This window comes from Parasteatoda tepidariorum, chromosome 6 (genome assembly GCF_043381705.1).
Source record: "Parasteatoda tepidariorum isolate YZ-2023 chromosome 6, CAS_Ptep_4.0, whole genome shotgun sequence".
Taxonomy (NCBI): domain Eukaryota; kingdom Metazoa; phylum Arthropoda; class Arachnida; order Araneae; family Theridiidae; genus Parasteatoda; species Parasteatoda tepidariorum.
In genome coordinates, this window is record NC_092209.1 from 21,561,240 (window position 1) to 21,573,440 (window position 12,201).

Below are 12,201 nucleotides of genomic sequence, written 5' to 3' on the forward strand. Positions count from 1 at the left end.
TGTATAATTTGTTGCTCGCTATCGAATACGAAGCTTATACGAATATCGAATACAGTAGAAAGTAGGCGTTACTTATCTCCAAACTAACAAACACATAGGCAGATATTTATTATGGGAGGGGCCCAATTCAATATTGCCAAATTAAATTGGGGTTGAATTTAAAGCTGAGTTTAGTTTTATGCTTCACTTATTTTAGGTCGATAAGTTAAAACATTTTATTTTATCAATCTTTTTCTCACAGTTTTTAAATTTCTTTGGTTTGAGGCTATTCTGTAATACTAAGGGTCCTATACTATCAGAGCTGACCTATCAAGCAATATTGAAGCAAACAAGTTCGCAAGTTAACGTTATCTTAAAATTCGTTATGTTAATACAGAGATGTCAACAGCTGCGGACAAGCCAAAATAATTTAAAAAACGGTAAATAACTACAAAGTAAATTTTGCAAATAGTTGACAACATTTGCCTGCTTTTAAAAATGTTAAGTATGTTAAAAATAATATTAAATGGTGAATTATATAAACCTACGCATTGTTTAGAAATAGTGGTGGATTAAAATCTACTAAATCGAACTTATGAAACCAAGAATTACAATTAATAAACTGCCACTTGAAAATATTTATTCGCTGTGCTTATGTTAGCTCTTTGCTCCAACAATAAATGATAAGTCGGCTTGTCTAATTCAGGGGCTCTATGTAATACACTTTATGAGCAAAGAGTCGTGCGGTGTTTAAATAATATTTGAGTGATCCTTTCAAAATCACCTTTAGCAGACGTTAAATTTTATACATTACTTAAAATACTGCTTTTTACTGCTGAATTTTTACATTTCGATTCATTGTCTTACAATATTTTAAACAGGAAATTTTAATACGGTAACAATATTGTTTCCATTTAAACTTTAAGCATTCCGCAATGCATTGGTTTTAACTGAGCTAAAAATAGCTTATTATTAATTTTTACTTGTAATAACAAAGCAAATTTGTTAACAGATAATCATTTTATCTTTTTCATTATTTCTGCAAGCATATTCTAAACTAATTGCAGTTCTTATTATTTATAGTTAGACAGAACTGATTTATCTTCTCGAAAGACTCTAGTGAACAAAATGCGCTTTACGTGTTCAATAATTCCATTTTACTACACTGCTCAAAAAAATTAGGGGAGCTATGTGTTCCCCTAATTTTTTTGAGCAGTGCATATCTATGCATATATATATGTATATACTCTACTCAAAAAAATTAGGGGAGCACATGGCTCCCCTAATTTTTTTGAGCAGTGTATTTACCTTATATTTCACTTCTTTAAAGGAAAATAATTATGATGCAGTAAGTCATATTATTATGTCTCTAAAAAGGGAAAATTTTTTAATTGCACTGCGCACATTGCTTTTTAATTGAGTACTCTAGCTTCTTAATATGTAAATGAGGTTTCAATTTATGATGTCTCCTTTTAGCACTGATAATATTAAAATTTCCTTTAATTTTCCTTATATACAACCAAAGATATTGATTTTTTATTGACATTTATAGTTCTTTTAAAAAGGACTTCTCGCATTTTTTCTAAACGCATAAGTGGGCTTTCCTTCATTTTATCGCATTCTAAAATATGGTAATTTTCATATATATAGTTAGTGTTAATTTTAAGTTAGTGCCTAAAAACCTTTGTAGTAAATTCATTGAATTGAAATTTCTTGTAACCTACACCCCTGAATTGAACTGCTCTACTTGTGCTGGTACAAAAGGTTTTATTATCAACATAATGCTTATTAACCCAATCCTTATTATTTAGAGAGATTTTTATATTTATTTACAATCCTTTCATTATGTGCATATTAAATTCCTTTACTCGTGTTTCTTAATATACAATAATACTCTAAATGTTCTTATTAGGAGTATCTGTTTCGTCTAAAGGAGCTTTTACATTTGATATGATTTTAGTTTTTGCATCAAAATTATTTTTATCGTGTATTAAACTTTTATCTCTTAATTCATCTATACCTTTTAGTTGCGATATCAGATGGTTCTCTCAGATCTCCGAAAATTTTTATATATTGCTGTTTTGTATTGAAAAAATATTCAGCCTGAATCTGACTGCTATTTGTTTTATTGACTTATTCTTTAATAATCTCGCACTTAGCATCGACATAATTTTTCGTTACAGAATCAGTATTTCCATATCATAATGGCCATCATTCTCTAATTTGAACCCCATTCCTGGAATATCAGTAGGTCTTTCTTTGATTTCTTTTTCGATAAGTGGATAGTGCGCAACCATTTTTTTATTTAATTGAAAAAAAAATTGTAGTCCTCCGAGTATAAAAATTAAAAAATATATATAATTTGATGCAACTTACAGTTTTAACGTTTTGATCAAAGTATTATCTTAATTTCTAATGTTTAAGTAGCAGTTCTTACGCTCTTGTTGGATGAAATAGATGACATAATTCTTGGTAGTGCTGTTTCTTTTACCTATTGTTGAATTTATCATCAAGTTGTTCGTATCCGTATAGTTTTGATGATGAGCTAGATTAAAACAACTGATTGGATATAATTTACAAAAATTCGAATGATCAAAATCCGAATTTTCTAATTTTTATCTCTACAGGATTATTTGATAACCTTAATTCGTTAAATTTAGCAACTTAACTCTAGTTCTAACTCTAACTCTCATGAATTTAAATCTAGCATAAGGTAACCGAAGTGATAAATCTTCTACAACTTTATAGTCCTTATTTTGCTCGTCAGTGTACAACATATTGTCACTATGATTCGTCTGAAACTTAAATTTGACTTGGAGTCCTGTAATTACTTTTTTTATTTTCACAGAAGACATGAAAAAGATATTTTAATGGGATCCATAAAGTTACAACATTGCGATTTTGAGTAAATTTGTATCGCTGCTCAAATTTCTCATTATATTTCTCGTTAAATACTAATTTTTCCTTAAACTCTGTTATTTTAGTAGTATCAACTAAAGCAGGGGTGTCAAACTCGCGGCCCGAGATGAACATTTTTGCGGCCCAGTCAATATATCCGACGCAAAGTAAAAATAAAATAGAATTGTTAATTAGAAAGGAAACCAGCATGTAAAATTATAATATACTTTATTTATAAACTATACGACATTTTAATTGTACTCGCGAAAATGTAAAATTCTAATTGGCTTGCGGCACCTGCCATTCCAGGGATACTGCAGGGGTTCCAGGGTAATACAGGGATTCAAAAATACGCAGAAAAAATTTCAAATTTTAGAACAGAATTTGAGACAAGGTTTAAAGATTTTAATTCTTTGGAAGACAAATTTTGTTTGTTTTCTTCGATTTTATCAATAAATATAGACTCAGTACCCAGTAATATGCAAATGGAAGTGATTGAGATTCAGTGCCACTCAAATTTGAAGACAAAATTCATTGAAGTGGATGTGCCTGAATTTTACAAATATTTACCGGCAAGGTTTGAAAATACTCGAAAATTCGCATATTAAATTATTTGCATGTTTGGAAGTACTTAATCTAAGTTCGTAAAATACAATCGTGTATAATTTAAAAATTGCAGCATTATTATGAAAAAAAACAAAAACAATTTTAATAAATATATTACTAGGTTACGGTAAACGAAAGTAAATTCTAAAACAAAAACACGTATTTTTAAGAAATGAAAAAAATATCAAATTAAAAAAAAAAGATTTCTCCCTAACTGCTTTCTATCCACAAAATTTTTAAAATCATTGGTGTTTCGTAATTTAATAAGTATAAATGATTAAATAAAGAATTAACTCTTTATTAACCCCTTGGGGACGGGTGATTCAGAAAAGCATTCGTACAAAATCAGAATCAAGTTGTAATTAACACGTTCACGCCGTGGTGTCCCACCGGTGGGTCACACGTTAGATTTATCTCATCTTGGCAGCGCACCGGAGTAAAAACTGGTAACAATAAATTTCATTTTTAAGTTTTTTTCCGGGAATAATAAAAATCTATAACTACCAATTGTTTTTAACGGATGCAATTTTTATATTGAATTGCTTCTTTGCCTCCTTACGTTGAATTGTTATTGTTGAGAAAAGATTAACTCCTCCCTAATATTATCTAATGTTGAAATAGTTCTTCCACCAGTATTTTCCTGCACCAGTATTTTCACTTTTCCAGGCGTGAACGTGTTAAAGAATAAACGGTAACTTGCTAAACGGTCGTTGCTAATTTGACCGACTTACTTTACTTATATTTTAATTATTGTTAGTTTAATCATATATATAATTAACGTTAATTCAAAGTATAACTAAATAGTTTTATTTTGAACAAAGTAATGGTGAATTAAATAAATCAAACAATTATTACTCCGCCCACAAATAAACTGCTAAAGAATTACTTTAATTACCAGTTTTATCTTTTTATCCTAATTGAACTGTTTTCTGCTGGCACGTATTTGTGACAGTCGGCGCAAAAGGGTTAATTTAGTAATTATTTCAAACAAGAATTTGACAATAGCAATTTGGTGATGTAATCTTAAAATGGGGTGTCATTCAGATAACATTTAAATAATATTCCTTAATTCGCTTTCGCTTTATTTAAAAAGAACTGGGCACCTGGGCCGCGCAGCGTCCCCTATCCCATACATCGTGACATATATACATTGTGTTTAAAAACATTTTNATTACCAGTTTTATCTTTTTACCCTAATTGATACTGTTTTCTGCTGGCACGTATTTGTGACAGTCTGCGCAAAAGGGTTAATTTAGTAATTATTTCAAACAAGAATATGACAATAGCAATTTGGTGATGTAATCTTAAAATGGGGTGTCATTCAGATAACATTATATTCCTTAATTTATATTTCAAATAAGTTTTTAAGCTTTTTTTTTAATCAAATGGCATGGTAGGTAAAAGTAATCTAAAAATTCTGAACACGTAGAATGTTTTATACATATTTGAATTTTTTGTTCATCATTAACGATCATCAAATTACAAAAAATTACATTAATCTAGAATCCTCTCCATATCGCATATTTGTCTTTGGACGGAGGACTGAAGCTTTTTATGAAGGATCTATAATAGTTTATTCAATCATTCAAAAGACATGAACAGAAACGTGACGCAATAGAGTACCAAATTTTCGAACAGTTAACATTAAAACTAAAGTCAATTTTCAAACAATAAAAGCCAATTTTCAATTAAGGTTGAACAATAAAAGCCAATTTTCAATTAAGGTTGAACAATAAAAGTCAATTTTCAATTGAGGTTGAACAATAAAAGCCAATTTTCAATTGAGGTTGAACAATAAAAGCCAATTTTCAATTAAGATTGAACAATAAAAGCCAATTTTCAAAAGTTCGTCTACCCTCTATTTTGATGGCGATAACTCCGAATTTGAGGGAAAAAAAGATAAGTTTCTTCAGAAAAAGTGCGCTGTTGGGTCATAATAAGCTTATTCCGCCACAGTTACAGTTAATCTTTAAATATATTTCAATAGCTTTCTTTAGGATATTGCCATAACATTCATGCTTGGCAACTACTACGCTCTCGGCAAAATATTTTAAAGTGTGGTATACATTTAACCATTTCGGGACGGGTGAGTCATAAATGTATTGGTAAGGAATCAATATCAGGTTGGTAAAAAATAAAAGGCGGTAGCTTAAGTTTGGGCATAGCTAATTTGACAGATTTATTTTTGCTTTCACTTTAAATCAAACACATCCAATCCATATGTGATAAAAGTGGAACTATGCAATTTTTAATTCGAACTAAATAGTGATGAATTAAATAAAGCAAACTATCACTACCCCACCCACAAATAAACTGCTAAAGAACTTCTTTGGTTACCAGTTTTATTTTTTTACTCTGATTGATACGGATTCATGTTGGCACGTATTTGTGACAGTCGGCGCGAAAGGGTTAAAACGAAAGCTTTCAAAATTTTGGTAACAGTTTCTTCAGCCGGAACAAAGTGGCAATGGGTAGGAGCTTTTAAATCGTTAATATGGAGTGGTGGGGAAAAAGTTTAAATTAATAAAAAAAATCATATTTTAAAATACAACTTAGCTACCACTACAATAAATTTTTGTAAAAAGCGTTTGGCAGCCCAGAACATTTTTCTTTAGTAAACATTTTACTAAAGAAAAATCTGTCGATCCGTTTCATAAGTTATAAGAGTGACACGTTTTTTTTTCTAACCGAATAGTTTTTACTTATAGCTATGTTAAACATAAACTCCTGGAATTGAAACAAGAAATAGAAACCGCTTTTGATTTTAATTAAAATCATAGCCACGTCATCATTACGATTGGTTGCTATTCATATAATAATCATAGTTGCCTATCCTGTTGCGGCTCAGATCCGAAATGAGCAAAAGATAATCTTTATATGATTAATTTTAAAGACAATAGTGGTAGTCTTTTAGCTCATCTAAATATTATTTAAGAAAGTTAAAATGTAAATGTGCGCATTTTTCAACAAGAAAGGAAAACGCAACCAACTCTTCAACTTAATAATTATTTTCGAATTTACATGCGAAGATTCAGCTTTCATGTTTAGCATACCTGCCAGGTTTTACGCATTTGGCTTAAAATTTTATTTCTTTATTTGAAGTGGTAGTAAATGTATGCTTTTTGCATATTCCTTGCATTAATAAACTTAATTTATAATCTTTTTGACCACCACTTTTTCTTAAAAATAATTAATTATATGAAATAATATTTAGTAGTTATACTACCAAGAACAACTAGTCTCAGTTGCCCTAAAGCCAGAAAACAGAAGAAGAAGAAGTGATGTCCAAAGTGTAGTTATAGTCTGCGCTGAATAAGCTTTTTCAAAATACAGCGTGCGTGTCTGCCTAAAATTGTAATTTAAATTCCATTTATCTACCACTGAGGAAAATCATCCTTCGAGGGCATTAAAAGTTGGCAGGTATGAAATAGAGATGAGTCGAGTTCATTTATTGAAAAAAGCTTCTGGGCTCAGGCAGGCTTGGACGCATGATGAAATTTCGTGAACTTACTTTTCTACAGACGATAAAAAAACTTGAATATTTGCTGTTGTTGACAAATTTCTCTTTCAAATTCAATAAGACCTTGTAAATTTTAAAAAGTGGTAAAGAATATTAAATAAATGTCGACAATTTATTTTCTATTTAATTTATTCTTTAATTTATTCTTTAATTTATGTATTCTTTATTATTTAAGCACCACTGGAAATTGTTTTCCAAGGAAAGTATATATGCATGAAAATTCCATGTGCTTAACTACTTAACAAAATGGTATAGTTAATTAAGAAATATTTTTTAGCATTAACCTAAATTTACTAAAAGAGCTAGGATTTCTACAGTACCACGGGAACTCTGATTCAATTTTAGATTTTCATCGTATTCAGATAAGCAGGGCTTAAATTTTTTACATATCAAGACGGAAAAGAGCAAAAACTAGTACGAAAGACATTTTATAATTGAATTATATCGAGATAAATAAAATATCTGTAACTACCAAAATATTTTTTACAACTGTAGCACATATATAAAACTATTATTCAAGGTATCGATAAATTGCTCGGAAAAAAGAATGGATTCACTCCCCTTATCTAGTTTTATTCGAAATGGATTTGTTACCAGCTTTCCAGCTTCACTTTCAGCCCTGCAGATATAAGTGATACAAACTCATTTCGTTACTAATTTTCTTGATTTGATGTCAAAGGCGAGATTTAAAAATCAATCGTTTATCTGACGTATATGCTGGGCGGACTTCAAGTTTGCCAGCTAGACGGAAAAAGCACTGGTATTAAAATTACTTCAATAATTTTCGGGAGGTATAAATCTATTCATGACACTATACAATTCATGCCATTCCTTATTTATCTTCTTCTTTGTTTGGGAGCTGGGCACCTGAGCCAATACAGGCTCTTTTCGAAGTGGATACATACGTTGAAACTGGTTACATTAACACGTTCACGCAGGGGTGACCCACCGGTGGGTCACGCTAGATTGTCTCATCTTGGCAGCGCACCGGAGTAAAAACTGGTAACAATAAATTTCATTTTTTAGTTTTTTTTCCCCGGGAATAATAAAAATCCATAACTACCAATTGTTTTTAACGGATGCAATTTTTATATTGAATTGCTTCTCCGCCGTTAAATTTTTTCCTTACAGTGAATTGTTATTGTTGAGAATAGATTAACTCCTCCCGAGTATTATTTAACACTGAAATAGTTCTTCTACCAGTATTTTCACTTTTCCCGGCGTGAACGTGTTAAGGCAGTGTTTCCCAAAGTGTGGTACGCGTACCCCCAGGGGTACGGGAACAGTTTAGCGGGGGTACTCGTTCTTATGCGAAATATCTTGCAACAAGCGAAAATTTCGAAAAATTTATATTTAAAAACAAAGCTAGCGATGAAAATTTACGATTACGTATTTTTCTTTTGGCTATATTTTGCAGAGTTAGCAGTTAATAATTAGTGGTGTCAACAGCCAGTTTTGATTTTTAACTTTTGTGCGAATTTCTTATAGTAAAAAATGCAATCATTTTTTTATTAGTGGTACACAGAGTTACGAAAATTTTTAAAAGGATACGCAAAAGTCATAAGTTTGGGAAACACTGCATTAAGGGAAGGAGTGCGAAATGGAGTAGTGAAAAAATGGCATTTGGCCATCGTGCTACAATAGATGAACTGTGGATGTGTGAAAACCTTAAAATGACTTAAAAGGGAGTTGAGAGAGATCAACAACTAAGACGTCCGCTGTACTTTAGCTTGAAGTAGATATCTCGCTGTTTGTATGATTACTTATTTCAATGAGGCAATTGGCATCACCAGAATCTGCTTTTAATTTAAACCGAAGGAACCTATCGGCTGACAGTAGAGTTTAACATCGCGAGACCCCTACTTGCAAAAAATGCTTCAACCAAACGGGTTCAAACGCTAATGGCCATCATTGCATTCTTTATTTATCGGGGAAGAAGCAATTCAGTATATAAATTGTATCCGTTAAAAAAAAATTGGTATAGTTATGGATATTTTATTATTCCGAAAAGAAGCTAAAAAGGAAATTTATTTATTACCAGTTTTTACTCTTTTCAGTTTTGATATATAATGACTAAACGGACTCAGTTTTAATACTTTTACATACATGATTGCCAATTTTTGCACATTTGGCGTAAAATTTTATTTCTATATTTAAAGTGGTAGTAAAAAGTATGCTTTCTATATGTTCCTTGCATTTATTATCTTTTTAACCACCACTGTTTTTAAGAACATTATGCATATATATTAATATTTAATGCTGTTATGATACTCCGCTTATGCTCCTCCAAAATACAGTGTATGTTTTTGGCTAAAATTGTAATTTAAATTCCATATTACTACCACTTGGGAGAATCATTCTCGAAAGGATTAAAAGTCGGCAGGTATGATCTTAGAATTTAAATCTAAAAAAAGTTACTTCGAACTCCTCTGTATTTCCCACCCTTCAAGATATGAGGTCTTTACGAAACTTTTTCCCTGCTGGTCGTTAACCAGAGCAGAAATTTTTGAAAAAGAATAGAATCAGAAGTTCAAAATATGACCTCTTTCTTATTGGACCTTCTATCGATCTATTTGAATTATTTGTACTAAGTGGTCTACAAAAATTCGTTAGATTCTAATTTATAAAAATATTAAAACACTGTCTTTCCTACCACTGAGAAAAATATTTTCTGAAGCTTCCAAAATTAGATAGCAATTAGAGAACTATTTCTTTATTATAGAATTAACTATCTTATAGAATTAACTTTTTTTTATAGAATTAACTATTTCTTTCATTTTCTGATTCTAACTACAATGTATTTTGATTTTACAAACTTTGCCGAGTCATATATTGTACACGTGCACGATAATATTTCAATTTCCTTTTTTTCAGAATTTCTTGGAGATCTACCAATTGAGAATCCTGATTTATTTGGTGGCGATATTCTTGGCATAGAAAATAAAGAAGTAATGAGTAATTTTTTTTTAAATATTTTAACTATCTGATTTGAATTCGAATAAGATTGTAAGTAATCAATACGTTGCTGTGACGCGTCGTTGGAGACCATATCGTTTATTGTTGTCATAGCAAATACAGATTCAGGCAAATGAACAGAACTCGATGTGGACGTTTTAAAACAGTAAAATTATTCCCGTACTTTAACAGCACATAATAATTACAGCCAAAGTATAGGTGCTCTTATTGACAATGAAAAATTCACCATATTGGCGACTATTCTGATGATCTAGGCAGCTTTAGTGACATTATTGGTGATAAAAGTCTTATCTTCCTTATCCGAAGTTTAGAATGTTGTCGATGAAGTAAGATTTCACTGCAAGTTTTGCTGTAGTTATAAAGTAATTAATAAATAATTTTGCTAATACTATTACATACCTGCCAACTTTTAATCCTTTCCATTATTATTTTTCCCAGTGGTATTAAAATGGAATTAAAACTTTAATTTTAAGCAAACAAATACGTTGTATTTGAGAAACCTTAAGTTGACAACCATGATAGTAACGCATATTAATATATGTGCTTAATTTTTGTAAGAATAGTAGTGAACTAAATCATTTAAAATTAAGTTTATAAAAGAAAAAAATAGTATATATTTACTACCACTTTAAATATAAAAATAAAATCTTCCGGAAAATCCGGAAGAGTTGGCAGGTATGCTATTATTTGATTCGAATTCAAATAAGATTATAAATAATAAATACGCTACTGTGACGCATTTTTGGAGAACATTTTATTGTTGTCATAACTTAATTACGGATTCAAGAAAATTAACGTAACCTCGACATGCACGAATAAGAAAATTAAATATTCCTGTATTTTACACACAATAAGAAATTGCAGGCAAAGTATAGTTGTTGTTATTCAGAATGGAAATTCACCATATTGTCGACTAATTTGTTGATCTTGGCAATTTAGCGTCATTATTGGTGATAAAAGCCTTATCTACCTTTCCGAAGTTTGGAATGTTCTTGATGAATTAGGAAGTGAGATTACAAGAAGTTTGGCGTCTTTTCCCCTATAAATAAATTTGGATTTTCAACGTGAATCAAGTACTTTTTGTTTTTACTAAATCTCAAATTTCAACTAAAAATCAGAAGAAAAAAATATTCAAATTTGTTACGCTGTGAATAATCTTCAGAAAAACAGTTTTCAGTAATTATAAATTTTAACCAAGCATTTTACTTTCGAAGCAAAGGAGCGTAGCGACGTTTATTAAAGAAATTTTTTATATTCTTAGTTTTCATTCATTTCTTATGGAATTGAAAATCAATTTGGAGGAACAGTTTCTGTCCATGAAAGCTGATTTTAAGAAAAAAAAACAAGGGAAGCGCGTGGATGCCTCCTTTTCGCAGTCTCTCCGAAACCCTTCTTTCCCCTTGAACTTCAATTGTAATTTTATAATGGGATACTATAGTAAAGGGAAAGGCCTTACTATGGCAGTAGTACGAAAAACCGGTTTCGCTTAAACTTACTGGACGATATATGTATTTTTTAAATTGTTTAATTAGTATTATTTTTATTATTATGTAATTAAATTGCTTGAAAAAATATTTACTCTCACTAGTTTTTTATTCTGACTGATGGTTGGCTTGCTCTTCTGCGAGCTACGTCCACTTTCGGCCGAGTAGTCCTAAGACTAGCCTCGTGAATTTAGGCTTGAGCTTATCACTCACTCCTAAGTCTTGGTCTCAAGTTTGGTGCATGAAACGTTTTCCTTTTTTCTTTACGAAGTAACTGGAGTTTCATTTCAACCCGAAATTTTTGTTCAATTTTTTGGCGATTCTTTATAAGTAATCCGTTTTTTTAAATCATTTATTTATTTATTCATTTATTTATTTAATTATTTATTTATTTAACTAGGAGGCTTCGCCCCCTGCTCGCTGGCGCTCGCCAACCCTCGGAACTGCTTTCGAAGTTCATTTCGGACGGATTGCTTTGCAATCCGATGCTCGCTTTACTCGCTCATTGGATACGTTCTTAACGTTTAGCTTTTGTATACTTTTTTGAACACTGAAGTTCCGAAAACTTTTCACTGTAGAAAATTCTAAACCTGTGCATTTCAATATTAATTTGAAATTCCAAACAGTTCACATATTTTTCTTAATCACACTATTCTAAATTTCAGTTGTTGAGAAAAGTAACTGTTGTAAGTTTTGTTTTAAAGTCTTTCCCACCAGAGGGCTAAAACCATGTGTTGT

At 30.7% G+C, this 12,201-nt stretch overlaps 1 protein-coding gene across 1 annotated transcript in view; it reads left to right on the forward strand.

Moving 5' to 3' along the window:
* LOC122268288 (probable chitinase 10) overlaps positions 1 to 12,201 on the forward strand; it is a 150,299-nt gene that overhangs the window by 10,770 nt on the left and 127,328 nt on the right. The window contains exon 2 of the mRNA XM_071181735.1: positions 9,878 to 9,951. Coding sequence (XP_071037836.1) covers positions 9,878 to 9,951 — 74 coding nt within the window. The remainder of the gene's footprint in view (positions 1 to 9,877; positions 9,952 to 12,201) is intronic.